The sequence below is a fragment of the Egretta garzetta genome, unplaced genomic scaffold (genome assembly GCF_000687185.1).
Source record: "Egretta garzetta isolate BGI_Z169 unplaced genomic scaffold, ASM68718v1 scaffold397, whole genome shotgun sequence".
NCBI lineage: Eukaryota > Metazoa > Chordata > Aves > Pelecaniformes > Ardeidae > Egretta > Egretta garzetta.
In genome coordinates this window covers 3,342,745-3,356,531 of record NW_009260493.1, presented here as the reverse complement: position 1 = coordinate 3,356,531, position 13,787 = coordinate 3,342,745, and the positions used below count along the sequence as shown (strand labels likewise).

The 13,787-nt window shown below is 38.9% G+C and overlaps 1 protein-coding gene across 4 annotated transcripts in view; it reads right to left on the bottom strand.

Annotated features, from left to right (window-relative positions):
• Nucleotides 1-11,602, bottom strand: part of SYTL3 (synaptotagmin like 3) — a 37,113-nt gene extending 25,511 nt beyond the window's left edge. The window contains exons 1-5 of one of the 4 annotated variants that reach the window (XM_035899785.1): nucleotides 11,347-11,600; nucleotides 9,670-9,803; nucleotides 6,754-7,315; nucleotides 5,122-5,337; nucleotides 1,367-1,431 (exon numbers count right to left, since the gene is read on the bottom strand). In XM_035899785.1, coding sequence (XP_035755678.1) covers nucleotides 1,367-1,431; nucleotides 5,122-5,337; nucleotides 6,754-6,863 — 391 coding nt within the window. In that variant the 5' untranslated portion in view covers nucleotides 6,864-7,315; nucleotides 9,670-9,803; nucleotides 11,347-11,600. Of the gene's footprint in view, nucleotides 1-1,366; nucleotides 1,432-5,121; nucleotides 5,338-6,753; nucleotides 7,316-9,669; nucleotides 9,804-11,346 lie in introns of all 4 variants that reach the window. The other 3 variants (XM_035899787.1, XM_009644307.2, XM_035899786.1) reach the window with 3 other exon arrangements.
• Between the last annotated feature and the right edge of the window lie 2,185 nt (nucleotides 11,603-13,787).

Below are 13,787 nucleotides of genomic sequence, written 5' to 3'. Positions count from 1 at the left end.
ATTATATCAGTTGATCTAATCAAAGGAACGAAACAAAACACATTTCTCCCTACAGGCTTATCTTCTGTATATCCTTAGATCTTTGTGACTTCAACAGTATTACTATTAAACTAACTAAGCACAAAATGCTTCAAGCACCCACAAAGCTTTGATAATGCAAGGTGAGAATTCATTTGTTTTACTGAAACAAGGGACAGTCAGTATCTTGCAATATCAGATTCAGTGTCTGAGAACGACATAGCATTTTCCAATAACTGAGACAGCTTGTTAAAATTACTGGCCTTAGACTCGCTGAAAAAAATATGAAGGAAAACTATTAACAATGGTTATGGGATACAACTGTGCTTTGAAAGAGCAGTCAACTAATACTTTGAAATCAGAAATTGTGTTAGATAGAATGGAATTCAGTGAAACCTTTCAAATTTTAAATTAATTCTTTTAGCAGGAACCGTAGTTCCGTTTCTTAACATGCTACCTGCTGTCTTTCACGACTACCTACTACCCAAAATTTGCCTGATTATGTTCTTCCATTTATAAACTTCTTCCTATTCAAGTCTCCCAAGAGATATTTAAGGTCCAATGCTTTCCTTTTTTACCGGCTATTCTCAAATCTAAACACCATGCAGATACTGGAAATGAAACTGTAACATTTAGCTACAGTCAGGCACAAAGCGAAATAGTTGCCTGACGTGGTGTTTCAAGGGAAAGACCTCTCCACCTTATTAGTCATTGTAGGTGAAAACGAAGACTAACAGCCCCTTTGTTGGTGAAACACATTCACCATAGGGCAATCCATCCACATCCTCTATAATTTCTTTTAGGGCTTTGCATTTTTAATTGCACTGAAAAGACTGAACACAAGGCAATGGCACAGCTGGCTGAAAGTAAAGAAACAGCAAGCATTTAGCTCTCTGTTGATTTATAGCTATACATGCTGTTCTTTATTCCATTACGTCTTTTCTTTAAGCTTTAGAACTTTCTCAGTGAAAATAACTGAAGTTTTAACTTTGACAAACAATGGATGCAAGATCATTTCCTTCCTGCACATGTATTTTAACATTTCTATATTTATTTCATGTTATTTTATTTCTTAGAAGCCTTAAATGCTCATTAATTCAAACTGATATGGCCAGCAATTTTCTTATTGTTATTACTCATACAAAATAAATTATACTTTTAAATGCATTCTTCTAGTTTGTGTTCATGCTTTATCTAGTGCATAGACAGATGTATTGCATGACAACTTCTGACAAATCTCTCACCAGGTGGAAGAAACATTAAATACAGTGCCAGACTACATTCTGCATTTCACTTAGATGAGGATGACACATTACACAGTAGTTTATGGTCTGTTCCAAGAGATTACCTTCACCTGGATATTTCTTTGCTCGTTCCTCAAAGAACCATTCACCAGCCTTTACCTTCACATCTCTGAAAAGCAAGCAAAAGACATTTGAATCAACATTTTCCAAAATGCATTTCTTCAAATGTTTGATCACCACTTAACAATCTAACAATCCTTCTTATTCCTACCATAAAACTACGATTTCGTGACTGCTCACTCCATTGACTGATTTTGCTGTGGGTCTGCAAACAAAGGATTCCTCCCCTCCATTTTTTTTTCCTTCTTGCTATGTACGACTGCCCCTGGAAAGCAATACAAACTGCTCGAGGCAGGAGTCCTGGGTCCACTCCAGTCTATACAACCAACTTGCATAACAGTCCTAGGCACTTGTGCTGGCACCGCTGCTTACAGCTGCAGCCTAGGCTGAGGAGCAGGGAAAGTTGGTGATAGAGGATATGCTCCCAAGCAGAACTTGGGATAGCTGCCAGGGAGCACTGAGCTCCACCACCCTGGCAGTGTGATGGCTTCATGGCCCATCCCTCTCCATTTTGTGGAGGCTAATATCAATGATGCCCATGTCATGCACAGGCACCAGGATCACAGGATCAAAAAAGTAATGATTAACAAGTATAAAATGATACCAGACTAAATAGCTATGTCAAGAACAGATTTTCAGCAGATTTGACCCTTGCATTTTGTTGTCTCCAACAGAATTAGAAGTCTACAATCTGAACTCATCCATTATTAAAGAGGCAAAAAATTCGTTAACTGAGGAGAGGATTCTCTAGAGTCTTCAGGTTCCAACTTCTCATCTAAATGTCTTACTAATTTTTAGGGCATATACAATATCTCTGTTCCTTGTGGATTTTCTGATGCTTATTATAGGATGAAGTCCCACTGCAAAAATGTCCTCAGCACAGGCACTGCTAAATGCTAAACTTTTCTTCCCTACCCAGTAGTTCATTTTCCTTGTATGGAATGAATCTCTTTATTACCATTCCCTCTGCCAAGCTTGCTTGAAATTGGCAACAACATACAGACAGTAAATACATGTAGGGCTTGCCTCCTTAAAAAAACAAACTTTCTAAACATGAGAGCTCTACTGATACCCACCAAAGGCCAGGCCACAAAATCCCTGGGTCTGCCATTTCATGCCTCACCTTAGTCTACGTTAAAGTAGACACGCTATAGGTAGGATGTTGTTTGTTCTTTCTGTGGCTTGATTTTAAAGCATTTCAGGCATTTAAAAATATAACCTTTGTAAGCAGCAATGCAGAATATTAAAAAAATTCACTACTTGTGTAGATCGTACCATTTATTTACATGCCTAACCATAGATCCTTGTGCATAACTGAACACAGAGGATTTTGAAAATCAGGTTAAATTAACTTGAGATAGGATACTTATTAACTTTGGATAGAGATCTATTAACTAATAAATGTCTGAAACCTCTGGGTGCACTAGTTCTTCAAGGGCTCTGCATACGTAGTGCCTCGATTTTTATCTCCAGCCTTCCCTTTATATACTTCCCACTACCCATGGTTACGTTCCCAGTTTAATCTCCAGTTCCGCACAGGTTCATGTGATGATTAGACCACTCACAGGATGAAAACAGAGGTAAAAACACCATCTTTAGGTTTTTTGGGGTTGTTTGGTTTTTTTTTTTCTTTTTTTCTTTTAGGCTAAAGAGTGTATTAAGCTAAGCTATGATCAGAAGTGTTACAATGAAACTGATAAAGAACTATCCTTGTCAGGTAAAATAGACTAACCTCCTTCAAAGCAAATGTCTTTCTAGATTCCCAGAAGACAGGATTCCTTTAAAGAACACACTATACCAACTCCATTCACATAAGAGATGCCCCTTCCAGGTGAAAGATACAAACTTTGTCAGTCCACAAGGCTTTTTAAATTTCTTATTTTGTAAACAATGAACATTCACCTATCCCTGCACACTCTTCCACTGAGGTGTTTAAGCATGTTCCTTAGAAACACAATGCTACTGCCTAGGAGAGAATCTCAGTAGTGCTGCTGATAATGGGTTTTTTTTCAGGAAAATACATGCTAGTGGTAACCAAGACTCAAAATTATGGTTGAAAATCAGCTCCTACATTTCTTACTCACCCTATTTTTCTGTCACTGGGGTAAACAAAGGCACTGAGTAGCATTTACAACGCTGCTGCGCTCCCTACCTTTCTTGAGATTTGCAGCCTTGATGTAAAGCTCACTGAAGACAACGGAAGAAGTCTGACTGATTTTAATGGACTTTGCATTGACTAAACAAGATCAAATGTGCTGTCTGTTTGCTATAAAGAGAATTTCAATAACAGCTGAAGAGTTCCTCTATATTAGCAAGAAAAAAAAAAAGTAGTTTCTTCAAGAAAAAGTAAAAGTGTCTTTTAATTCATTTAAGCAATGCTCTCCTGGTTTTACCATTAAATATCTGGACAAGCTTACGAAATAATCAAGGGTGTGCAGCACTATACAAGGCACCTTAACAACTAGCTACTCTCTGCAGGGGATTTCCACTGTGGCCACCAAATAACTGAAACCAATTTAAAAGAAGATGAAGTGGAGGGAGGTATCTAAAGGAAAATATGGAAAGCTAACTTTTTCACCTTTACTTTTAGTACTTACAGCATGAAGCACAAACAGTGAAACATATGCATCAAAACTTAGTAACTGCTTTTTATAAAATATAGATGGAGCTACTCTGCCTCTTTTATGCATAAATTCCAAAATAAACTGAGGATTCAGAGAACATATTTTTAGTGATAGTTTATAGTCTCTTCTAAATTATAGAAAATTACTTCCAAACTAGTAGTAGAAATTCATTTAGCTTAAGACCAATACCTTGCCTTACATTGCTCAGGCATTATTTAAATCTCATTTTGGCATCTTAAGAGGGGGCGAAGTAGTGCATTAATCTTGTGTTGGCATAAAGCAAAATTTCATCCAAATCCTCACCCTTTGTACAGGGATATATACCATCCAGCACAGCTGTTGATTCATTTTCAAAACTATCTTTCTTTGTCTATGTAATATTATTTTTCATCAAAGGTGGAAATATAGCTAAACCATTTGGTTTAGAAAGATTCTGATTAATAGGAGGGACTACGATGGACTATTTTGATATAAGAATTGTACCAATACAGTAAAAGAAATATTGTTTCCTGTTTTCTGGAAAACAAACGCAAGGTGACATAGTTAAAGAAAAAACAACTAATTCAAAGTAAATAAATGTAAATGTGGTCAGAAATCCAAGCAATTCCTGATATTATTAATGCTTTTTAAATTTATATAAAACATGATTTAAAATTATTCACTGATCTATGTTCCTCATTCCTGTAGTATGAGACAAAAAAACTATGACTAGGAAATTGTTGAGAAATTGGCTATACTACACCAAAAGACAACACCTTCAGCAACTTGTTATGATGCACTGGTTCAGTATTGAGTCAGAGGGGAAGGAGTCCTATCTACAGTTCAGAAACTAATGACTCTTCCTATGCTTTGCTGTTATCATCTTTGCCACGCTACCTCTGGCCTACTTTGAGGATCCATTTTGCTAAACACAGGAAGGGAAATCCTGACTACATGACATATAACACAAAATTGCCATCAATTTCATTGCTACCAGGAATTCATCCACCAACTTCGTTCCACCAGAGGCGTTGTTTCATTAATTGTTTAAAGCAACAGATACACACCAAACAAGTGTGCAGACACTGGGTAACCAGTGTAAACCGGCACTTATCCAAACCAGTAAAATTTCTTACCCATGAGCGTAACAAACGGTGCACTTCCAAAGGCAGGGATTCAGGCAGACACGGCATTCAGAGCACACGCGATGACTGCACCCGTTGCATACTGCACCTCTGTTCATCAATAACCCAAGCGATTTCTGACAGCGAGCGCAAGATCTCTCCTGGTATTCATGGCTTACATTTCTTGCCCCTTTCCACCGAAGCTGCTGCAGCTGCAGTTTCAGTTTCCTAACCCCCCCAGGTGAAAAACAAGAATAAAATTAAATAGACCAACCCCCGCCACGTAAGTCATAAACTAATACTCTGGTTGTGCAATATCATAATATTTCATTACTAGTGGGAGATATACCCTCAAATTTGACCTCAGTTGAGCACTGTCGTAAGGCATCTACACACAACATTTTTGCACTGTGACTGTACATGCAACCACAACTGTGAATGCAAACAGAGTAATAGACTAGTATAAATGGGATTCTATTTGTGTCAGATGTGCACGCTCAGGGCAGGGCACTGAAATTGTGTATGCAAGTGATTATGTATTCACGTGCAAAAACTGAGACTAAACGTTGCTCCCTTTCATTTGATGATGTTTTTTATCACATTTATCCAAGAAATAAATCTTCTATCAAGTAAAAATAATCACAACAAATGCATCATCTGAAAGTTAAATAAAAAACACATCAGACCAAAATATCAAAACCTCTCCCTTTCACTGACTTTGCTTCCATTACGTGTACCAGTAATCAAGATCTATTTTTAATTGCTAGCTACATCATCAATAGTTGTCAGGGATTTTCTAACAAATTCAGACTTTCTTTATAACCCTTTACTTACTTTTCACAATCATTTAATACGTCCAGTAATACTTATATACATGTTTGCTGTAAACAAACTTTAAGTTTCTACATTTAAGAGACTAGAATTTTCTAACTTAGCAACAAAGATACCCTGTTTTACATGTGGATGTGACAATTATGACAAAGCACGGTACAAGCTGCAGGAAAATCCTTGCCCTAGCCCTGATATAAAGCAAATAAAATGCTGGAGGACTATCCCTTAACCTTCACGACTGAGATACTTGCACAGCATGAAATAATGAAATAGAATTCTTTTCCTAACTAATGACACCTATTGACACCAGTAATAACCTTTGAGACAGTGTGATGTGCTCGCTACCTGTTGTACATGAGAAGGGACAGTGATGGATTCAGCACAATGAGCACATATCCAATGATTCTTAACTCCAGTCTCGATACAACGTAAGTTAAATAAGCCAACCAAAGATCCAAACATGTTCTGTGTTACCAGGACTATAAAGGCATACATAGGAACATGATGACAAAGCTATAAAGCCTTCATAGAAAAGAATACTGGCAGCAACTGAATTTTCTATGAAGGCTAGAAGTAAAATTCATCATGGAGATTATCCACTGAACAGTATTTGCTCATCTTTACTGTAGAGTAGTCAATAGTACAGTAAGTCTAAGAAGCTCTGTACAACCCTTAGTTTTCCCAAAGAATAAAAAGGCATTAGCTAACAACAATTAAAAAAACAGGAATACACTCAGAAGGACAGCAAAGAGGAAGAAGAGTACATCTGAGAAAAAAGTAACAGAAATGCAGGAATAGGGGAATGGCAGATACCTTATTCTGTCCTCCTCTGTTTTTCTCACCATCTGGTCACGGTACAGGACTTCCAGAACAGCCTCTCGTTCCAATTCCTTAAGGAAGTTTAGATTAAATTCACAGGCCATTTTCCCCAAACTTCACTTATCTTGTAGACTCCTGTCCTATGGTTCTACCACATCCAGAACAATGGATACTATTTTATAGATTGTAATGTGGTCTGAGTGTTTACTAAGTGCCTGTGCTCTTACTGCATTGGTGATACGTTTCACTGTGTCATACCCTTGAAGAGAAAAAATAACCCTGTCTTCACACAAGTCATCATTTAAGTGTCTCTGCTACCTAGGGAATATGAGCAGTTAGCAAGGTCACAGCAGTCTTGTCTTTTTCACATGAGAGGACTTCTTGTTCTTTTCTTTTTTTGCTGAGAGTGGTTCCAAAAGAGATGAGAGCTTGCAGCAAAGTCCCAGATAGAGCTTTGTCACCAGATGGAGGGACAATTCACCAAGAGATGGTATAAAGGAGTGGGGGGAATGACTTTTTTTTTTTATTTGGTCTTGTAGATTTGGGATTTCCAGGTCTAGGAAAAAAAAGAATATATGTTATTATCTCTTCTCCTCACCTCTTCAAGACATTTCAAATAGTATGTGAAGACCTTATTTTGCTATACTCAGATCTTTCACTCACTAATTCAGATAAAGGAGAGGTTTTAAGACTGTCCCATTCTTCAGACAGTCTCACCACTATGCCACCAAGTCCATTAACACTCAGCCATGTACCTTCACATTTTTTGTACAGTCAGCATAAAACAAGCAATAAAGCAGCTTAAGTTAGTTTTGAACACAGGCCTACAGGCCCCATGACTGGAAAAGTCATACCTCTAGAGACAAAAATGCCCCTTTCTAATCTCATCTTACTAAAAAGATAAAACACCACAAGCCTAAGAGGAAAGAGGGAAAGACACCCTCTAAGAATCACTTCTATCAATTACCTATGTCTGTTAAGTCTAACAGCTTAATACCTGATAATGCTACCATCTTTGTTAATACACACAAACACTAAAGAGTTAAGATACACATTATTTCCAGCTCAGTGAACTAACAATTTTGGCCCCCAGCTGATGATGTTAATGTAAAAATAAATGAAAAGTATAAAATTAAAACAGAATCACAACTGTATTTTGGATATATTCTGTGACCTTCACTTTTGTAAAACTCCCATTAAAATAGAAGATAATTTTAATATACTTTGCAGCAAAGTAGAGAAAGTGATTATTCAATCTAATTCAGCTTACACACTATATTAAGTTTTAATACTACTGTCCAGTGTGTATTAGAAGAAATGTAAGAGAGTTCCACTTATGGTACACCAAATATTAAAGATGTGTATAAGAAAACTGATTAAGTGTTTCAAACTTTATCTGAACTAAATGCATACAGTCAGGAGGTAGGCACAAGGTCTACGCACTAGGACAGAAGGGTAAAGCTTTCCCAGAGCAGTTACTGATGCCTCACTGATGGACCTCAGCTGAGTATCTGACCAACTATCTGCATTGCTGGATCATTATTTGAAAATACTGTGAGTTTTAAGTCAAAAAAAAAAAAACCACCAACAAAACTTCAGATATAGCGTGACAATGTATTTTTGTCGGTGCAGGAATTACTTTACATAGAGCTTGCCCCAGTTAAGCTACTTAATTTCACACAGAAAAAGCAGAAGGTGATAATTTGTATTTATAAACAGTATGCATTCGATTCTTTCATATTCTTTTGTGAAGCCCTTCAACAGACACCAAAAGGACAAAGCATTTCACAGAAGCAGTGTTAACAAAGGAAAAAAAAAAAAGATTGGTTTCCTGTGGAAACAAAAGAGACAGAGATAGGCATAATCGTATTTTATTTCCTTAACAACTGCAATTTCACAGGAAATTACTCAGTTGAAACCTAAAAAGCCCGAGCAATTTTTTTAACACAATTTATGTCATTTTCAAAGGCCTCTGCATCCTTCACCTGCTTTCATCTTTTACCTCAAGAATACCTCCGAGGATTGATGAGCATATTTAGAGCCTTCAACTCCATTTAAGTAAATACAATCTGCAAGAGCAGTCAGTACAAACTCAGGGACCTCTGCACTATACAGGATACAAAACACCCATTATAGTGTAAGCTGCATTTTCTGTAAATTCCTAGGATCTCTACAACAACATCAGAAAACTTTTTTTTTCTGCTGAAGCATCAGTAAAACCTACAAAATTCATGATATTAATTATTAGGTGGATCCAATAAAACCGCTCTAGTGATCTTAAAGAAAATATACAGCTCTTACAGAGCTATTAAGAACGTGCCACTGTAAAATAGTTACTAAGAGCAACATCTGCAGTTAAGCAAGCACAGAAATAGTTGCTATTTGATAACTCCTTCAAATTCTTTAAAAAAGGACTACCTCCCTTCTTCACAGAAGAGCACAAAGTTTTCCATATTTCAAGCCTGTTTTAGGAAATGAGTTTCAGATAACATCTTACTGTATGAAAAATATTGAGGGCATACAGAATCTTATTTAGAGAGGCATATAAATTTTTAAAACATTATGTTTTCAGCTATTCAAGCTTGCACAAATTTACATGGTGTGAGGGAAGGAACAGCTTAGAGCCTTCCCTTGTTTCCACTTTGTCTTGCTCACAGCTGTTCCCCCCGGGGGAGACCTGAGTTTCACCCTTGCCAGGGAAGGATTCTTCAGAAGGGCATTCGACATCAGCCTGTCAGTGATACTGCAAACAGCATCATCAAAACCAATTGGTCTATTGCTCCACTTCATACCCTATTCACAGTGATAAATCATAAGCACCGAGTCTAATGCCAGCAGTAGACTGTCAACAAGGACTAGGATGGAAAGACTAGGATCACCTTCTGGCACCAAACAACAGAACAAACTTACTGCAGAGCGAAGTGCCAGCACCTCACATCCTACAGCATCCGCACTATTGCAGAGAGGGAAAAAGCCACTGTGGCGCTCTCACCGCTGGGCAAGATCACAGAATCATAGAAGGGTTTGGGTAAGATCATCACACACTGCAGAGAATAAAAAAAGCTTAAAATACATCATACGGCCAACAGCTCTACCAATATTGCACCTGGACATTCCTACAGTTGTGGGGTTTTTTTAATCTTCATGAAGATTTAAACTCAGACAACGGTTGTGCTCTGTCAATTTTTCTTGCTCATTCAAAGATAACTCAAAATCTATCTTAATGATGAGGTAACTTTAAGAAAAAAAAACCTACTATAACCCCCCGAACGGGGGATAACCCTTGTGCTCCACAAACAGACTTGCACTTATAATCGTTTCACAGAAGTGTTGAAATTGGACTGAAAAGCTCTCTACTTTCCTAAGAGAAAAATGACCTTTTCTAACACCAAAGCTGTCTGCATTATATTAGGTTTTTTGCAGTAATAAAGAAGTTGTGTTTTCAGTAATGACGGTCCCTGACAGGAAAACACAATCTTAAAAACCTTCACAGATGCCCTCCTTTTGCATTTACCCACCAAATCCAGCTAGCTAGCTGGTTTACACCATCAGTTAACCTCAAAGCCAAGCACCTTCTGTGTAAAACCAAAAGCAACAGCAACCTCTTTTGTAAATACCATGGCGTTCCTCCCTTTTCAGCACAAAGCTCACATAAAATATTTTGTTCGAGCATTATTTTAAATTACGTATTTAAAATAATCCAGCGTCAGGCACCTTGCAGATGGATCAGTAGCTATCATGTGAAGTCTCAAAGTCACCGTAAAGGAGATGGGACGACCAACATGGTCATGTCTTAGGAGAGGGAGGGACACGCACACAGTGCAATCCCAGCAGACCATGCTTTTTTCTTTTATATCAGGCTAAAATAGTATGTAGTTACATACCTGAAGAGCAATCAAAAGGCCTACCTAGGACAAGAGTAAGTAGGTAGCTTATTTTTTTTAAGTTTTTCAGCTTAGAAATGCCTGACTTAGCAAGTTACTTTTTCTCAAGGTAATTTCGCATGTAATATATTATTGATCTCTTTTCAGATCCTGAAGCATTAGCTAAATACTGACAACTAAGTAATTAAAATAAACTGGTCTTCTGAAGTCACAGCCTTCATTGACTCAAGATAATTGGATTACTTCATCCACTAACCCAGAAGATGGATGTAATGCATCAGTAGCTAGGACACAGATTAAGGGGGTATCACAAAAGCTCCTGGAATTTATGGCTATTTTCTATTCTGCAGAGGCCAATCACATAAAGATATTCTTAGTTAAGAAAATTACAAGTGTTACTACCCGGCTGCAACAGTTTTATTATCACACCCTTGCATACACACATGCAAATTATTTATAACTTCTTTGATAATGTTTTACCAATGTCTTGTGATTTTAATAACGTCCTACCCCAGCTCTTAAAGTAAAAAAAAAAAACCAAAACAAAACCCAAAGACAAACCACCACAAACACAAACACTTTTTTAAGTTCCAGTTGTGGTCTTTTCATGAAATCTTTGCAGTCTAAAAACCACCATCCCAGTAAGTAAAAACGCATACCCCTGTGCAATGTCATATAAAACAGATTAAAAAGATGTCCTTACCTTTTCAGCAGCTATCAAAGAAAGATGCGTGGAAGTAAACTGCTTTTAAGAGATGAGTAGCGCTCTTATTTATTTATCTTTCCTTAAAGAAAACTGGTGGCTGTTCTCCACCCCCTTTCCTTCCTTTGGGCACCGAAATTAGACTGACGTATGTACAGAGGAGCATCCCCAAAACAGTTAAAAGCAAATGCACTCAACGAAAAGCTCTAGTGTTGCAACAGCTTTTGCCAAGTCTCTGATTTTGTTACCAGCAACAGCAACTAGCCATCAAAGAGAAGCTACTCATTTTTCTAACATTAAAAAGAGACTCAGTGCAAGAGACTATAAAAGCTGACTGATATCATCAAAATATGCTCAGTCTTCAAGCCGCACACAGGAAGAGAAGTAGCTTTGAGTTCTACATAATTTCTTTTTCTGATACTACAGATGTGAAAATACTACTAACCTCAATGTCCCCAAGACTCACACAGAAAGCACCACTTCTACCGTAAACAGTTACTTCCTGGAAACAAAGTAGTTTTCTGTTCAGATCTGAATGACAAAGCAATTAGCATAAATAAAAGTTCAAAAGAATCAATTTTTTATGCATCTGCAAAAGCAGAAAGTTATTTTACCTCACAACCGGTAAATCTGATGTCAGATGAAGATTAAAAGTTAAAGCATTATTCGGACTGGATATGCCAGTTCAGTCTGTTACAGAACCAAGTAACAGTAATGAAGTTCAAAATTGCATCCAAATTGCTTCAAATTCTGAAGAAGAAGAGGGCCTGTTCTTGCAGGTTGATCTCCTTGTTCCTGCTTCTACCAGGTATGCTGTATGTACAATGCAGAAACCCTTCTTAGTGTTGTGGGTGTTTTAAGAAATACTACTTTTAGTTAAAAATAAACAAAGCACTGCAATGCTATTCACATGGCAAAATTAAATAGCCTGCAATTTTATAAACTCATTAAATTCAATAGGTTCAAACACTTCCACCTGTGCATGTCAAGTTCAATCACCTTCTTCAACCATATCACTGAAAGCAACTGTTAGCAGGGCACAGAGCTAAGCCCAACAAAGAGTATTTGGGCCTTCACTTCAGGCAAAGTTTTAACTAAATGAAAGACCAGAAATAACTGGAGGATCATAGCTACCCGCAGCAACATATTTGTAGTATCACAAAGCCAGGCCAGGGAAAGTTAGCCAGCTTTCCCCTAATATTTAACCAAAGCCTTAATTGCCACACCTCATTATATTTTTCTGCTCTCACCGCTGGACATGGAAAACTGCTGCAGTATTTTACATGTGCTAAGAATGTAACCAAGCTACAACCTTTTATTCTTTTGGATAAACAAGCACTGCTTGTTCAGCCTTACCATGGTTCTCACTTTGTTGTCTCTGCTTTCTGCTCGGTGGGAGCAGCAAGCGCAGAGCTCCAAGGAGAGGGGCCGAGGGCGAGCTCAGCAGCCTGCTGCAGTCCCACGGTACCCCATCGGGGCAGGCAGAGCGGGTGCTGCCCGCAGGGTGCCCACACAGGGTCATCGTCTTCAGGAGAGGCAGGAGGCAGGGCCAGGCACAGGACCAAAGACAAGATCAACATGTAGGGCCGAGGTCCACCAAAGAAATGGGCCTGGAGCAGAGGGCACAGGGGTGGAGGCCACAGCTGAGGCTGATCAGGGCAGCTGAGGGGGACCTAAGGCTGTAACTCACTCCTGACCTTGAAATGCAATGCCTAAAACTGGACACGGTATTGCCTGTGAGGCCTTACTGCGCGGAGTGCAACAGAAACGCTGCTTCCCACATCCTGCAAACTATACGTCCATTTACATGTCCCAGTATAGCATCTCCTTTTTTCAACAGCAGCATGGTATGACAGACTGAGGTACATCACACCTAACACACTCCCCTACTCCCTTGCCTATGGAACGGCTTCCGAGTGAGCTGGTCCTGCCCTGCCCGCGTTTACGGAGCTGGCTATTCCTGCCTCCGCAAAGGCCTTGGCGCTTGCCCCCAGTAAGTCGTTTTCTCCTTCGTCCAGACTGTTTCCCCAGTTCATCCAGGCCGCTCTGAACCTGAACAGCACCTTCCACTGTTTACCTCGCCTCTCCGAGGTTGGTATCATCACTAATTTGATTGATCTGTAAACACTGCACACACATACAAAAATCCCTAAAGCGGGAAAAGCGTGCCCTTTAATTTCATCGTTCTGATTCTGGCTGCTAAAAATCATGGGCTCTGCTTAGAACTGTAAGAATTCACGTATTCTTCACGTCACGTTTCCACGTTTTTGCCTTCCCAGTTCCTGGGCATACATGACATACCCAGGCCGCCTTCGCAAGCTCTCTTTCCAGAAACAAGCTGCAGATCCGCCTCCCCGGGGAGGACCGCTAGGATCCACCTCTCCGCCGGCACGCCCACCGAGCGCCGCCGCCACGCTGCGCGGTGTGACGAGCACGGCCAT